Below are 18294 nucleotides of genomic sequence, written 5' to 3' on the forward strand. Positions count from 1 at the left end.
CACACACACACACACACACACACACACACACACACACACACACACACACACACACACACACACACCACACACACACACACACACACACACACACACACACACACACACACACACACACACACAGTCAGCATATAACTTTGTCCAAGTGGTGGTCAGAATGTTTGTCTTAACTAGCCTGAGAAGTCAAACATGTCTGATATGAACATTGACATAAACCCTCTACATACTTGAGTTTCTCCAGTCTGCAGTGTGGATCCTCCAGTCCAGCAGAGAGCAGTCTGACTCCTGAGTCTCCTGGGTGATTGTAGCTCAGGTCCAGCTCTCTCAGGTGTGAGGGGTTTGACCTCAGAGCTGAGACCAGAGAAGCACAGCCTTCCTCTGTGACTAGACAGCCTGACAGCCTGCAAAGAGTCAAATCATATTAAAATCACACTGCTATTCTTTGGTGGTGAAAATAGTGGCAGTATATTTCTTCAACATATTCAGATACATCAGTGTCCTGAAAACTTCCATATCTATACATACATTAACGTACGTTAATATAAATTACAGATTGTCAAAGTTTTGCCTGCAGATAGAAACATGTAAAATACAAATATTTGAGTAGACTGACCAGACCAGTTTAAAAGCAGTATCAGTCAAAAGACAGACAGTGAGGTATCAGATTTAGATTGTATTGAGTATACAGTCCACACCATATCTATTTTGACAGTGAAGATAACATTTTAACCTCTTACATCTAGACGTTCCGCTAGCGGAACACCTGCTCCAATATCCAATGATAGGCGTGGCGCGAATTACAAATTCCTCAAAAATACAAAAACTTCAATTTTTCAAACATATGACTATTTCACAGCATTTTAAAGACAAGACTCTCCTTTATCTAACGACACTGTCCGATTTCAAAAAGGCTTTACAGCGAAAGCAAAACATTAGATTATGTCAGCAGACTACCCAGCCAGAAATAATCAGACACCCATTTTTCAAGCTAGCATATAATGTCACAAAAACCCAGAAGACAGCTAAATGCAGCACTAACCTTTGATGATCTTCATCAGATGACATACCTAGGACATTATGTTATACAATACATGCATGTTTTGTTCAATCAAGTTCATATTTATATCAAAAAACAGCTTTTTACATTAGCATGTGACGTTCAGAACTAGCATACCCCCCGCAAACTTCCGGGAAATTTACTAACAATTTACTAAATTACTCACGATAAACGTTCACAAAAAGCATAACAATTATTTTAAGAATTATAGATACAGAACTCCTCTATGTACTCGATATGTCCGATTTTAAAATAGCTTTTTGGTGAAAGCACATTTTGCAATATTCTAAGTACATAGCCCAGCCATCACGGGCTAGCTATTTAGACACCCGGCAAGTTTAGCCTTCACCAAAATCAGATTTACTATTATAAAAGTTTGATTACCTTTTGTTGTCTTCGTCAGAATGCACTCCCAGGACTGCTACTTCAATAACAAATGTTGGTTTGGTCCCAAATAATCCATCGTTATATCCGAATAGCGGCGTTTTGTTCGTGCATTCCAGAAACTATCCGAAATGGTAAATCAGGGTCGCGCGCATGGCGCAATTCGTGACAAATAAATTCTAAATATTCCATTACCGTACTTCGAAGCATGTCAACCGCTGTTTTAAATCAATTTTTATGCAATTTATCTCGTAAAAAAGCGATAATATTCCGACCGGGAATCTCCTTTTCGGCAAACAGAGGAAAATTCACAAAGACGGGGGCGGCCAGGGCACGCGCCTAAGCCCACAGTCCCTTGATCGGCCACTTGAGAAAGGCGATAATGTGTTTCAGCCTGGGGCTGGGCTGACGACATTCTGTTTTTTCCCGGGCTCTGAGAGCCTATGGAAGACGTAGGAAGTGTCACGTTAGAGCAGAGATCCTTTGTAAAAGATAGAGATGTCAAAGAAGTTCATGAAATGGTCAGACAGGCCACTTCCTGTAAAGGAATCTCTCAGGTTTTGACCTGCCATTTGAGTTCTGTTATACTCACAGACACCATTCAAACAGTTTTAGAAACTTTGTAGTGTTTTCTATCCAAAGCCAATAATTATATGCATATTCTAGTTACTGGGCAGGAGTAGTAACCAGATTAAATCGGGTACGTTTTTTTATCCAGCCGTGAAAATACTGCCCCCTAGCCATAACAGGTTAAATGTGGCTCTAAACTCCAACATTTTGGATTTCAGATCAAATGTTTCATATGAGGTGACAGTATATAATGTCACCTTTCATTTGAGGATATTTTCATACATATCTGTTTCACCGTTTAGAAAAATGAAAGCACTTCATGTATCTAGTCCCCCTATTTAAAGAAGTCATATGCTTTCTGACCAATTCACTCATAGTGGCTTAAAGTAGTCACAAGTTGCGTATTTGATCCGATATTCCTTGAACGCAGCGACTACATCAAGCTTGTGACTCAAACTCGTTGATTGATTTTGCAGTTTGTTTTGGTTGTGTTTTGGGTTGTGTTTTGCCCAATATTAAAATGGTGGATGGTGTAACGTCTGCTTCCAGCTCACACTCTCAAACACGTAGATCCCCCTGAACGCAGCTCACTCTCCAGATCCCAGTCACCTGAATTCTGATCACCTGTTCACACACCTGTATGTCATTATCAAACTCTATTTAGTTCAGTTCTTTGCACCCCCATCATTGTGAAGTGTTGTTTGTTTTGTGACACAAGGCTGTTCGGAGTGCTGCATTTCCCGTAATTTACTCCTCCCGTGAATGATAGTTTTTGCCTGCCTCACTAATGATGCCTTTTGCCGTTTCCCTGCCTGTACTGTTGCCTTTTTGGACCCCCTGTGTATGACCTTCTGCCTGCCCCTGGACCCAGCTACCTGCCTCCTCCTGTGGTCCTTTACAATAAACACCTGCTGAGCCCTGCGCTTGAAACCAGCTCTCTGTCTCCCATCGTGTTCATTACAGATGGTGACTGGAGTCATTCTATTTACAAGTGAGTAGATAACATGTTTCTAAACACTACTAAAAGCATCCTGATGATGCCATGATTAAGAAAAATCATGAATGAATCATGAATAATAATAATGAGTGAGAAAGTTACAGAAGCTACAACAAAACATGCTAACCTCTCACCATTACCAATATCAGAGGCTACAAAAAAACATGCTAACCTCTCACCATTACCAATAACAGAGGATACAACAAAACATGCTAACCTCTCACCATTACCAATAACAGAGGCTACAACAAAACATGCTAACCTCTCACCATTACCAATAACAGAGGCTACAACAAAACATGCTAACCTCTCACCATTACCAATAACAGAGGCTGCAACAAAACATGCTAACCTCTCACCATTACCAATTTATTTATTTATTTCACCTTTATTTAACCAGGTAGGCAAGTTGAGAACAAGTTCTCATTTACAATTACGACCTGGCCAAGATAAAGCAAAGCAGTTCGACACATATAACAACACAGAGTTACACATGGAGTTAAACAAATGTAACCCTCTCACCAGGCTTGAATATGACTCTCACAACATTAACATATGTAGAGTATCTCAGCAGCATGGGATGTTAGGTGAGAAGGACATCTCCAATAAGAATTCCTATTGTAAACTATCTAGGGTTATGACAATAGGGTATTAACTTCAGATGAAATGATTATAGGTTTCTGTTATTGAATCAGGATAAACCATCCCGTGCATTAAATTAAAACAATTAATGACTCCACCAAGGCAACATACATAATGTTCCATATGTGTATTAAAACATTTTCAAACACAAATACATGTTCAGACACAACATCAAAATAAAAAAATAAAAATAATAAACCCCAATGAGTCGTGCACAACCCGTGTCCAAATTAAGCACCTCACATTGTGGTTACTCACGACTTGGTAGATATTCCCTCAGCGAAGTATGGCAGTTCCATGCAGGTTTCCTCACCAAGTCCAAGGCAGCACAGCGACCCATGCAGACAGTACTCCTTAGTAACCGATATCCCCATGGCAACACAGCTACCCATGCAGACAGTACTCCTTAGTAACCGATATCCCCATGGCAACATGAACTCGTTAAGATTCCCAAGAAATTATCTCCCGGTGTCACACGATGCTAGGCTAACCTCTAGCTGGCTAATACCTCCACGACGAGTCGGTAGATTCAGTCTTTACTAAGTTTTAACTAAATTATAACAACTCTTTTATTAAATAAAACATGTATTTCCCTTCATGTCTTAGTAGCTATGGGTTTTGTTGTAGTTCTGTCGTCTTCTTTTATAATTTTTCTTCACCAACCGTCCTGAGGTAAAACGTCCATCCTTTCATCAACGTCTTTTTCCCTCCCGTTAACCAGGTCAACTCCCATTGGCCACAACTTAACAAGCGACCTTATTGGTCAAAACGTAAACTTCAAAGTAAAACAAACTATTCACTTATACATTAAATAAATATTTCTTCAAAAAGCATAATGCATTAACAACATTACAGTTTAGGAGCAATTCAATCATCTTTTAAATATAATACCAATTAATTATAACAAATAAACTCAATACTTGGTTCAAACAAGGGTATTACACAAACATACAGTCAATAATACAGTAGAAAAATAAGTCTATATACAATGTGAGCAAATGAAGTGAAATAAGGGAGGTAAAGGCAAAAAAAGGCCATGGTGGCAAAGTAAATACAATATAGCAAGTAAAACACTGGAATGGTAGATATGCAGTGGAAGAAAGTGCAAAGTAGAAATAATGGGGTGCAAAGGAGCTAAATAAATAAATACAGTAGGGGAAGAAGTAGTTGGGCTAAATTATAGATGGGCTATGTACAGGGGCAGTAATCTGTGAGCTGCTCTGACAGCTGGTGCTTAAAGCTAGTGAGGGAGATAAGCGTTTCCAGTTTTAGAGATTTTTGTAGTTCGTTCCAGTCATTGGCAGCAGAGAACTGGAAGAAGAGGCGGCCGAAGGAGGAATTGGCTTTGGGGGTGACCAGAGAGATATACCTGCTGGAGCGTGTGCTACAGGTGGGTGCTGCTATGGTGACAAGCGAGCTGAGATAAGGGGGGACTTTACCTAGCAGGGTCTTGTAGATGACCTGGAGCCAGTGGGTTTGGCGACGAGTATGAAGCGAGGGCCAGCCAACGAGAGCGTACAGGTCGCAGTGGTGGGTAGTACAGTGGGGGGAAAAAGTATTTGATCCCCTGCTGATTTTGTATGTTTGCCCACTTACAAAGAAATGATCAGTCTATAATTTGAATGGTAGGTTTATTTGAACAGTGAGAGACAGAATAACAGCAAAAAAATCCAGAAAAAACGCATGTAAAAAATGTTATACAATTATTTGCATTTTAATGAGGGAAATAAGTATTTGACCCCTCTGCAAAACATGACTTAGTACTTGGTGGCAAAACCCTTGTTGGCAATCACAGAGGTCAGACGTTTCTTGTAGTTGGCCACCAGGTTTGCACACATCTCAGGAGGGATTTTGTCCCACTCCTCTTTGCAGATCTTCTCCAAGTCATTAAGGTTTCAAGTCTGACGTTTGGCAACTTGAACCTTCATCTCCCTCCACAGATTTTCTATGGGATTAAGGTCTGGAGACTGGCTAGGCCACTCCAGGACCTTAATGTGCTTCTTCTTGAGCCACTCCTTTGTTTCCTTGGCCGTGTGTTTTGGGTCATTGTCATGCTGGAATACCCATCCACAACCCATTTACAATGCCCTGGCTGAGGGAAGGAGGTTCTCACCCAAGATTTGACGGTACATGGCCCCGTCCATCGTCCCTTTGATGCAGTGAAGTTGTCCTGTCCCCTTAGCAGAAAAACACCCCCAAAGCATAATGTTTCCACCTCCATGTTTGACGGTGGAGATGGTGTTCTTGGGGTCATAGGCAGCAATCCTCCTCCTCCAAACAAGGCGAGTTGAGTTGATGTCAAAGAGCTCCATTTTGGTCTCATCTGACCACAACATTTTCACCCAGTTGTCCTCTGAATCATTGAGATGTTCATTGGCAAACTTCAGACGGGCATGTATATGTGCTTTCTTGAGCAGGGGGACCTTGCGGGCGCTGCAGGATTTCAGTCCTTCACGGCGTAGTGTGTTACCAATTGTTTTCTTGGTGACTATTGTCCCAGCTGCCTTGAAATCATTGACAAGATCGTCCCGTGGAGTTCTGGGCTGATTCCTCACCGTTCTCATGATCATTTCAACTCCACGAGGTGAGATCTTGCATGGAGCCCCAGGCCGAGGGATATTGACAGTTCTTTTGTGTTTCTTCCATTTGCGAATAATCACACCAAATGTTGTCACCTTCTCACCAAGCCGCTTGGCGATGGTCGTGTAGCCCATTCCAGCCTTGTGTAGGTCTACAATCTTGTCCCTGACATCCTTGGAGAGCTCTTTGGTCTTGGCCATGGTGGAGAGTTTGGAATCTGATTGATTGATTGCTTCTGTGGACAGGTGTCTTTTTTACAGGTAACAAGTTGCGGTTAGGAGCACTCCCTTTAAGAGTGTGCTCCTAATCTCAGCTCGTTACCTGTATAAAAGACACCTGGGAGCCAGAAATCTTTCTGATTGAGAGGGGGTCAAATACTTATTTCCCTCATTAAAATGCAAATCAATTTATAACATTTCTGACATTAGTTTTTCTGGATGTTTTTGTTGTTATTCTGTCTCTCACTGTTCAAATAAACCATTAAAATTATAGACTGATCCTTTCTTTGTCAGTGGGCAAACTTCAAAATCAGCAGGGGATCAAATACTTTTTTCCCCCACTGTATATGGGGCTTTGGTGACAAAACGGATGGCACTGTGATAGACTGCATCCAGTTTATTGAGTAGGGTATTGGAGGCTATTTTGTAAATGACATCGCCGAAGTCGAGGATCGGTAGGATGGTCAGTTTTACGAGGGTATGTTTGGCAGCATGAGTGAAGGATGCTATGTTGCGAAATAGGAAGCCAATTCTAGATTTAACTTTGGATTGGAGATGCTTATAGTGAGTCTGGAAGGAGAGTTTACAGTCTAACCAGACACCTAGGTATTTGTAGTTGTCCACATATTCTAAGTCAGAACCGTCCAGAGTAGTGATGCTGGACAGGTGGGCAGGTGCAGGCAGCGATCGGTTGAAGAGCATTTAGTTTTACTTGTATTTAAGAACAGTTGGAGGCCACGGAAGGAGAGTTGTATGGCATTGAAGCTCGTCTAGAGGTTAGTTAACACAGTGTCCAAAGAAGGGCCAGAAGTATACAGAATAACACCAATAACAGAGGGGGTCTGATCTTTGTGCCTCTGTAACTTTCTCATTCATCATCATTCACGATTCATTCATGATTATTCATAATCATGGTAGCATCCACATGAATGTAGAAGTGTTCAGAAACATCTTCTATTCTTACTGACAATACAAGTGAAGTGACTCCAAAATGACAGGACATTATTCACCATTCAGTTTCTATTAGGAAAAACATAATCCAAAACACAACCAAGACAAACTGCAAATGATTTCAACAAGTTTATAGAATCACAAGCTTGATGTAATCACCTCAGGCATGGAATATGGTACAACTACTAAACTTATGACTACTTTAATACAATATAAGTGAATTTGTCCAAATAATTAAGACTTCTTCAAATGGGAGAACTACGTACAGAAAGTGCTTTAATTTCTAAATGGTAAAACAGATATATATGAAAATACCCTCAACTAAAAGGTGACATTCTGTAAGGTCACCTAATATGAAACATCTCAAATCCAAAATGCTGGAGCATTGCACCACATTTAAAACTGTAAGCTTCACTGTCCAAACACATATGGTGTGGACTATGTGTGTCTGGTAAACACATGTGGATCTAGTGAACAGTTATCACTTGTTGACCAACTACAGGAATACTGACCTCAGAGTCTCCAGTTTACAGTGGGGATTATCCAGTCCAGCAGAGAGCAGCTTCACTCCTGAATCCTTCAGGTCATTGTTACTCAGGTCCAGCTCTCTCAGGTGTGAGGGGTTTGACCTCAGAGCTGAGACCAGAGAAGCACAGCTTTCCTCTGTGACTAGACAGCCTGACAGCCTGCAAAGAGTCAAATCAAATTAAAATCACACTGCTATGCTTTGGTGGTGAAAATAGTGGCAGTATAATTTTTCAACATTTTTCAGATATCAGTGTCCTAAAACCTGCCATATCTATTCGTAAATTAATGTATCATCATTAAAAATGACAAATGATCAAAGTATTGCCTGCAGATAGAAACATGTATAGTACAAATATTTGAGTAGACTCACCAGACCAGTTTAAAAGCAGTATCAGTCAAAAGACAGACAGTGAGGTATCAGATTTAGATTGTATTGAGTATACAGTCCACACCATAGCTATTTTGACAGTGAAGCAAACATTTTAAATGTGGCTAAGTAGTCTGGCTTTTTTATGGTGGTTTTGGAGCAGTGGCTTCTTCCTTGCTGAGCAACCTTTCAGATTATGTCGATATAGGACTCGTTTTACTGTGGATATAGATACTTTTGTACCTGTTTCCTCCAACATCTTCACAAGGTCCTTTGCTGTTGTTCTGGGATTGATTTGCACCAAAGTAAGTTAATCTCTAGGAGACAGAACGTGTCTCCTTCCTGAGCGTAATGGCGGCTGTGTGGTCCCATGGTGTTTATACTTAAGTACTATTGTTTGAACAGATGAACGTGTTACCTTCAGGCGATTGGAAATTGTTCCCAAGGATGAACCATACTTGTGGAGGTCTACAATTTTTTTTCTGAGATCTTGGCTGATTTCTTTTCATTTTCCCATGATGTCAAGTAAAGAGGCACTGAGTTTGAAGGTAGGCCTTGAAATACATCCAAATGATGTCAATTAGCCTACCAGATGCTTCTAAAGCCATAACTTAATTTTCTGGAATTTTCCAAGCTGTTTAAAGGCACAGTCAACTTAGTGTATGTAAACTTCTGACTCACTGGAATTGTGATACAGTGAATTATAAGTGAAATAATCTGTCTGTAAACAATTGATTCAAAAATTACTTGTGTCATGCACAAAGTAATGTCCTAACCGACTTGCCAAAACTATATAGTTTGTTAACAAGAAATTTGTGAGAGGTTCAAAAACACGTTTTAATGACTCCAACCTAAGTGTATGTAAACTTCTGACTTCAACTGTATGTGATTGACGATTAAAAATTAAATTCTGATGATGCCATGATTAAGAAAAATCATGAATAAATCATGAATCAGAATGAGTGAGAAAGTTAGAGGCCACAACAGAACATGCTAACCTCTCACCATTACCAATAACAGAAGCTACAACAAAACATGCTAACCTCTCACCATTACCAATAACAGAAGCTACAACAAAACATGCTAACCTCTCACCATTACCAATAACAGAGGCTACAACAAAACATGCTAACCTCTCACCATTACCAATAACAGAGGCGACAACAAAACATGCTAACCTCTCACCATTACTAATAACAGAGGCTACAACAAAACATACTAACCTCTCACCATTACCAATAACAGAGGCTAAAACAAAACATGCTAACCTCTCACAGTTACCAATAACAGAGGATACAACAAAACATGCTAACCTCTCACCATTACCAATAACAGAGGCTACAACAAAACATGCTAACCTCTCACCATTACCAATAACAGAGGCTACAACAAAACATGCTAACCTCTCACCATTTCAAATAACAGAGGCTACAACAAAACATGCTAACCTCTCACCATTACCAATAACAGAGGCTACAACAAAACATGCTAACCTCTCACCATTACCAATAAAAGAGGCTACAACAAAACATGCTAACCTCTCACCATTACCAATAATAGAGGCTACAACAAAACATGCTAACCTCTCACCATTACCAATAACAGAGACTACAACAAAACATGCTAACCTCTCACCATTACCAATAACAGAGGCTACAACAAAACATGCTAACCTCTCACCATTACCAATAACAGAGGCTACAACAAAACATGCTAACCTCTCACCATTACCAATAACAGTGGCTACAACAAAACATGCTAACCTCTCACCATTACCAATAACAGAGGCTACAACAAAACATGCTAACCTCTCACCATTACCAATAACAGAGGCTACAACAAAACATGCTAACCTCTCACCATTACCAATAACAGAGGCTACAACAAAACATGCTAACCTCTCACCATTACCAATAACAGAGGCTACAACAAAACATGCTAACCTCTCACCATTTCCAATAACAGAGGTTACAACAAAACAGGCTAACCTCTCACCATTACCAATAACAGAGGCTACAACAAAACATGCTAACCTCTCACCATTACCAACAACAGAGGATACAACAAAACATACTAACCTCTCACCGTTTCCAATAACAGAGGGGGTATGATCCTTGTGCCTCTGTAACTTTCTCATTCATCATCATTCTTGAATCATTCTTATTCTTACTGACAATACAAGTGAAGTGACTCCAAAATGACAGGATATTATTCACCATTCAGTTTCTATTAGGAAAAACATTAACTAAAATACAATCAAAACAAACTGCAAATGAATTCAACAAGTTAGTAGAATCACAAGCTTGATGTAATCACTGCAGGCATGGAATATGGGACCAAATACTAAACTTATGGCTACTTTAATACAATATAAGTGAATTTGTCCAAATAATTAAGACTTCTTCAAATGGTAGAACTACAGTGCCTTGCAAAAGTATTCATCCCCCTTGGCGTTTTTCCCATTTTGTTGCATTACAACATGTAATTTAAATTGATTTTATTTGGATTTCATGTAATGGACAAACACAAAATAGTCCAAATTGGTCAAGAGAAATAAAAAAAATGACTTGTTTAACCTGTTGGGTCTAGGGGGCAGCATTTGCACGTCTGGATAAAAAAAATGTACCCGATTTAATCTGGTTACTAATCCTACCCAGTAACTAGAATATGCATATACTTATTATATATGGATAGAAAACACTCTAAAGTTTCCAAAACTGTTTGAATGGTGTCTGTGAGTATAACAGAACTCATTTGGCAGGCAAAACCCTGAGACATTTTCTGACAGGAAGTGGATACCTGATGTGTTGTATTGACTTTAAACCTATCCCATTGAAAAACACAGGGGTTTAGGAATATTTTGGCACTTCCTATTGCTTCCACTAGATGTCACCAGCCTTTACAAAGTGTTTTGAGTCTTCTGGAGGGAGATCTGACCGAACAAGAGCCATGGAACGGTGATGTCCCATTAGACACCTGGCGCGCTACTTCATGTTGGGTACCCTCGTTCCAATACGTTATAAAAGAGTATGCATTCGTCCACCTTGAATATTATTCATGTTCTGGTTAAAAAAGGCCCTAATGATTTATGCTATACAACGTTTGACATGTTTGAACGAACGGAAATATATTTTTTCCCCTCGTTCATGACGAGAAGTCCGGCTGGCTTACATCATGTGCTAACGAGACGGAGATTTTTGGACATAAATGATGAGCTTTTTTGAACAAAACTACATTCGTTATGGACCTGTGATACCTGGAAGTGACATCTGATGAAGAGAATCAAAGGTAATGGATTATTTACATAGTATTTTCGATTTTAGATCTCCCCAACATGACGTCTAGTCTGTATCGCAACGCGTATTTTTCTGGGCGCAGTGCTCAGATTATTGCAAAGTGTGATTTCCCAGTAAGGTTATTTTTAAATCTGGCAAGTTGATTGCGTTCAAGAGATGTAAATCTATAATTCTTTAAATGACAATATAATATTTTAACAATGTTTTCTAATTTTAATTATTTAATTTCTGACGCTGACTTGACTGCCGGTTATTGGAGGGAAACGATTTCCTCAACATCAATGCCATAGTAAAACGCTGTTTTTGGATATAAAAATGAACTTGATAGAACTAAAAATGCATGCATTGTCTAACATAATGTCCTAGGAGTGTCATCTGATGGAGATTGTAAAAGGTTAGTGCATCATTTTAGCTGGTTTTATGGTTTTGGTGACCCTGTCTTTGACTTGACAAAACATTACACACAACTCTTGTAAATGTACTGTCCTAACATACTCTAAATTTATGCTTTCGCCGTAAAACCTTTTTGAAATCGTAAAACGTGGTTAGATTAAGGAGATGTTTATCTTTCAAATGGTGTAACATAGTTGTATTTTTGAAAAATTTGAATTTTGACATTTATTTGGATTCAAATTTGTCGCTCTTGAAATGCACCTGCTGTTGATGGAGTGCACCACGGGTGGCACGCTAGCGTCCCACCTAGCCCCAAGAGGTTAAAAAATAAAGTTAAAAACAGAAAAGTGGTGCGTGCATATGTATTCACCCCCTTTGCTATGAAGCCCATAAATAATATCTGGTGCAACCAATTACCTTCAGAAGTCACATCATTAGTTAAATAAACTCCACATGTGTGCAATCTAAGTGTCACATGATCTGTCATATGATCTCAGTGTATATACACCTGTTCTGAAAGGCCCCAGAGTCTACAACACCACTAAGCAAGGGGCACCACCAAGCAAGCGGTACCATGAAGACCAAGGAGCTCTCCAAACAGGTCAGGGACAAAGTTGTGGAGAAGTACAGATCAGGGTTGGGTTATAAAAAAATATCAGAAACTTTGAACATCCCACGGAGCACCATTAAATCCATTATTAAAAAATGGAAAGAATATGGCACCACAACAAACCTACCAAGAGAGGGCCGCCCACCAAAACTCACAGACCAGGCAAGGGGGGCATTAACCTGTTTAGGATAGGGGGCAGTATTTTCACGGCCGGATAAAAAACGTACCCGATTTAATCTGGTTATTACTCCTGCCCAGAAACTAGAATATGCATATAATTAGTAGATGTGGATAGAAAACACCCTAAAGTTTCTAAAACTGTTTGAATGGTGTCTGTGAGTATAACAGAACTCATATGGCAGGCCAAAACCTGAGAAGATTCCATACAGGAGGTGCCCTCTCTGACCATTTCTTGTCTTTCTATAGCCTCTTTATGGAAAATAGAGGATCTCTGCTGTAACGTGACACTTTCTAAGGCTCCCATAGGCTCTCAGAAGGCGCCAGAACGGGGAATGATGACTCTGCAGTCCCTGGGCGAAAAACAGTAGCGCATTTGGAAAGTGGTCGCTCTGAGAACAATGACACGGGCGCGCGCATGCATGTGAAGACTCCATTTTCAACTGTCAGTGTTTCAACGAAAACACTGACAGGTCTCCCGGTCGGAATATTATCGCTATTTTACGAGAAAAATTGCATAAAAGTTGATTTTAAACAGCGTTTGACATGCTTCGAAGTACGGTAATGGAATATTTTGACATTTTTTGTCACGATATGCGCCGGCGCTTCACCCTTCGGATAGTGTCTTGAACGCAAGAACAAAACGCAGCAATTTGGATATAACTATGGATTATTTGGAACCAAAACAACATTGGGTGTTGAAGTAGAAGTCCTGGGAGTGCATTCTGACGAAGAACAGCAAAGGTAATCCAATTTTTCTTATAGTAAATCTGAGTTTGGTGAGTGCCAAACTTGGTGGGTGTCAAAACATCTAGCCATGATGGCCGGGCTATCTACTCAGAATATTGCAAAATGTGCTTTCACCGAAAAGCTATTTTAAAATCGGACACCGCAATTGCATAAAGGAGTTCTCTATCTATAATTCTTAAAATAATTGTTATGTTTTTTGTGAACGTTTATCGTGAGTAATTTAGTAAATTCACCGGAAGTGTTCGGTGGGTATGCTAGTTCTGAACGTCACATGCTAATGTACAAAGCTGGTTTTTGATATAAATATGAACTTGATTGAACAAAACATGCATGTATTGTATAACATAATGTCCTAGGAGTGTCATCTGATGAAGATCATCAAAGGTTAGTGCTGCATTTAGCTGTCTTCTGGGGTTTTGTGACATTATATGCTAGCTTGAAAAATGGGTGTCTGATTATTTCTGGCTGGGTACTCTGCTGACATAATCTAATGTTTTGCTTTCGTTTTAAAGCCTTTTTGAAATCGAACAGTGTGGTTAGATTAACGAGAGTCTTGTCTTTAAAATGCTGTAAAATAGTCATATGTTTGAGAAATTGAAGTAATAGCATTTCTAAGGTATTTGAATATCGCGCCACAGGATTCAACTGGCTGTTATGTAGGTGGGACGATTTGGTGCCACCTGCCCTATCTCCCTAATCATGGCATGCAATTTTTCAATGACCGACATGTGTCTGTTTATAATGTATCATTTGATGTTTCATTTAAGAGAGTCAAATGTTTTTTTTTTCAAAATGCTTTATGTATATCTGTCTCATTCTCTGAGAAATCAGTAGTACTGCTAGGTTTAATACAGTAATAATATATATCTGTCTCATTCTCAGAGAAATCAGTAGTACTGCTAGGTTTAATACAGTAATAATATATATCTGTCTCATTCTCTGAGAAATCAGTAGTACTGCTAGGTTTTACACAGTAATAATATATATCTGCCTCTCAGAGAAATCAGTAGTACTGCTAGATTTAACACAGTAATAATATATATCTGCCTCTCAGAGAAATCAGTAGTACTGCTAGGTTTTACACAGTAATAATATATATCTGCCTCTCAGAGAAATCAGTAGTACTGCTAGATTTAACACAGTAATAATATATATCTGTCTCACTCTCAGAGAAATCAGTAGTACTGCTAGGTTTAACACAGTAATAATATATATCTGCCTCACTCTCCGAGAAATCAGTAGTACTGCTAGGTTTAATACAGTAATAATATATATCTGCCTCTCAGAGAAATCAGTAGTACACCATAATTTGCAAATAAATTAATTAAAAATCCTACAATGTGATTTTCTGGATTTTTTTTCTCATTTTGTCTGTCATAGTTGACGTGTACTTATGATGAAAATTACAGGCCTCTCATCTTTTTAAGTCGGAGAACTTGCACAATTGGTCGCTGACTAAATACTTTTTTGCCCCACTGTATCTTCTTGCTTGGAAAATGGCTGTGTGGTTATTTTTGTCTATGTACTCTCCTAACATAATCTAATGTTTTGCTTTCACTGTAAAGCCTTTTTGAAATCGGACAATGTGGTTACATTAAGGAGAAGTGTATCTTTAAAATGGTGTAAAATAGTCGTATGTTTGAGAAATTGAAAGTATGATATTTTTGCTATTTTTGCCGTTAACGGGATCCTATCTCGAAGGGGTCCTCAACAGGTTTTAAGTTATATTTTGCTAATTGTAGGCCACTGTCTGTAATTTGTGTCAATATATGTCATGATGTGTATCCTAACATGAACACAATGATGTGCCAAATCTGGGATTTAGTGCATTTTTATTGGGTAAGCATTAGAATAAGCCTCCTTAATACTTGCAGCCATAGGTGATAATAGAAGCTGATCCGTGGTCAGTATGTGAACTAATTATAATGTTAAGGAAAGATTTGAATGGAGAAACTGATCTGAGAGTAGAGCTCCCTTTCTTTCCATCCTATCAGTATTGATACATGCTCCACCAGACGTGATACCTTGTAGTGCTGCTGATCCAGTTTCTACTGGTCTGACTGAGGATATGAACTCTGACCTGTCCACCAGACGTGATACCTTGTAGTGCTGCTGATCCAGTTTCTACTGGTCTGACTGAGGATATGAACTCTGACCTGTTCACCAGACGTGATACCTTGTAGTGCTGCTGATCCAGTTTCTACTGGTCTGACTGAGGATATGAACTCTGACCTGTCCACCAGACGTGATACCTTGTAGTGCTGCTGATCCAGTTTCTACTGGTCTGACTGAGGATATGAACTCTGACCTGTCCACCAGACGTGATACCTTGTAGTGCTGCTGATCCAGTTTCTACTGGTCTGACTGAGGATATGAACTCTGACCTGTCCACCAGACATTATACCTTGTAGTGCTGCTGATCCAGTTTCTGCTGGTCTGCCTGCGGATATGGAGCTCTGCCCTGTTCACCAGACTTGCTACGTTGACTTTATACCTTGTAAATTAAAAAAAGGAAATAGTAACACTACATAACAATAATTACGCTATAAGGAGTACCAGTACTGAGTCAATGTGCAGGGGTACCAGGTAGTTGAGGTATTAATGAGACTATAAGGAGTACCAGTACTGAGTCAATGTGCAGGGGTACCAGGTAGTTGAGGTAATAATGAGACTATAAGGAGTACCAGTACTGAGTCAATGTGCAGGGGTACCAGGTAGTTGAGGTAATAATGAGACTATAAGGAGTACCAATACAATGTGCAGGGGTACCAGGTAGTTGAGGTAATAATGAGACTATAAGGAGTACCAGTACTGAGTCAATGTGCAGGGGTACCAGGTAGTTGAGGTAATTGAGGGAATATCCACATGTAGGTAGGGGTAAAAGTGACTAGGCAATCAGGATAGATAGGGGCGGAAGGGTAGCCTAGTGGTTAGAGTGTTGAGCTAGTAACTGAAAGGTTGCAAGTTCAAATCCCCGAGCTGAAAAGGTACAAAACTGTCGTCTTGCCCCTGAATAAGGCAGTTAACCCACTGTTCCTAAGCTGTCATTGAAAATAAGAATTTGTTCTTAGCTGACTTGCCTAGTTAACCTGTTAGGGCTAGGGGGCAGTATTGACACGGCTGGATAAAAAAACATACCCGATTTAATCTGGTTACCACTCCTACCCAGTAACTAGAATATGCATATACTTATTACATATGGATAGAAAACACCCAAAACTGTTTGAATGGTGTCTGTGAGTATAACAGAACTCATTTGGCAGGCAAAACCCTGAGACATTTTCTGACAGGAAGTGGATACCTGATGTGTTGTATTACCTTTAAACCCATCCCATTGAAAAACACAGGGGCTGAGGAATATTTTGGCACTTCCTATTGCTTCCACTAGATGTCACCAGCCTTTACAAAGTGTTTTGAGTCTTCTGGAGGGAGATCTGACCGAACAAGAGCCATGGAACGATGATGGCCCATTAGACACCTGGCGCGCGAGTTCATGTTGGGTACCCTCGTTCCAATACGTTATAAAAGAGTATGCATTCGTCCACCTTGAATATTATTCATGTTCTGGTTAAAAAAGGCCCTAATGATTTATGCTATACAACGTTTGACATGTTTGAACGAACGTAAATATATTTTTTCCCCTCGTTCATGACGAGAAGTCCGGCTGGCTTAGATCATGTGCTAACAAGACGGAGATTTTTGGACATAAATGATGAGCTTTTTTGAACAAAACTACATTCGTTATGGACCTGTGATACCTGGAAGTGACATCTGATGAAGAGAATCAAAGGTAATGGATTATTTACATAGTATTTTCGATTTTAGATCTCCCCAACATGACGTCTAGTCTGTATCGCAACGCGTATTTTTCTGGGCGCAGTGCTCAGATTATTGCAAAGTGTGATTTCCCAGTAAGGTTATTTTTAAATCTGGCAAGTTGATTGCGTTCAAGAGATGTAAATCTATAATTCTTTAGATGACAATATAATATTTTACCAATGTTTTCTAATTTTAATTATTTAATTTGTGGTGCTGACTTGACTGCCGGTTATTGGAGGGAAACGATTTCCTCAACATCAATGCCATAGTAAAACGCTGTTTTTGGATATAAATATGAACTTGATAGAACTAAAAATGCATGCATTGTCTAACATAATGTCCTAGGAGTGTCATCTGATGGAGATTGTAAAAGGTTAGTGCATCATTTTAGCTGGTTTTATGGTTTTGGTGACCCTGTCTTTGAATTGACAAAACATTACACACATCTCTTGTAAATGTACTGTCCTAACATAACTCTAAATTTATGCTTTCGCCGTAAAACCTTTTTGAAATCGTAAAACGTGGTTAGATTAACCTGTTAGGGCTAGGGGGCAGCATTGACACGGCTGGATAAAAAACATACCCGATTTAATCTGGTTACCACTCCTACCCAGTAACTAGAATATGCATATACTTATTACATATGGATAGAAAACACCCTAAATTTTCTAAAACTGTTTGAATGGTGTCTGTGAGTATAACAGAACTCAAATGGCAGGTCAAAACCTGAGAGATTCCTTTACAGGAAGTGGCCTGTCTGACCATTTGTTGAACTTCTTTTCCATCTCTATCATTTACTAAGGATCTCTGCTCTAACGTGACACTTCCCACGTCGTCCATAGGCGCTCAGAGCCCGGGAAAAAACAGAATGTCGTCATTCCAGCCCCAGGCTGAAACACATTATCGCCTTTCTCAAGTGGCCGATCAAGAGACACTAGCTTATGCGCGTGACCCC

The 18294-nt window shown here is 39.6% G+C and overlaps 2 protein-coding genes across 5 annotated transcripts in view; both read right to left on the reverse strand.

Moving 5' to 3' along the window:
- LOC123735050 (cell adhesion molecule CEACAM6) overlaps positions 1 to 1418 on the reverse strand; it is a 94475-nt gene extending 93057 nt beyond the window's left edge. The window contains exon 1 of the mRNA XM_082971204.1: positions 228 to 1418. Coding sequence (XP_082827330.1) covers position 228 — 1 coding nt within the window. The 5' untranslated portion in view covers positions 229 to 1418. The remainder of the gene's footprint in view (positions 1 to 227) is intronic.
- Positions 1 to 18294, reverse strand: part of LOC145850252 (tripartite motif-containing protein 16-like) — a 698685-nt gene that overhangs the window by 623397 nt on the left and 56994 nt on the right. The window lies entirely within an intron of this gene.

Source organism: Salmo salar, unplaced genomic scaffold, assembly GCF_965601325.2.
Source record: "Salmo salar unplaced genomic scaffold, fSalSal1 ptg000221l, whole genome shotgun sequence".
Lineage (NCBI taxonomy): Eukaryota > Metazoa > Chordata > Actinopteri > Salmoniformes > Salmonidae > Salmo > Salmo salar.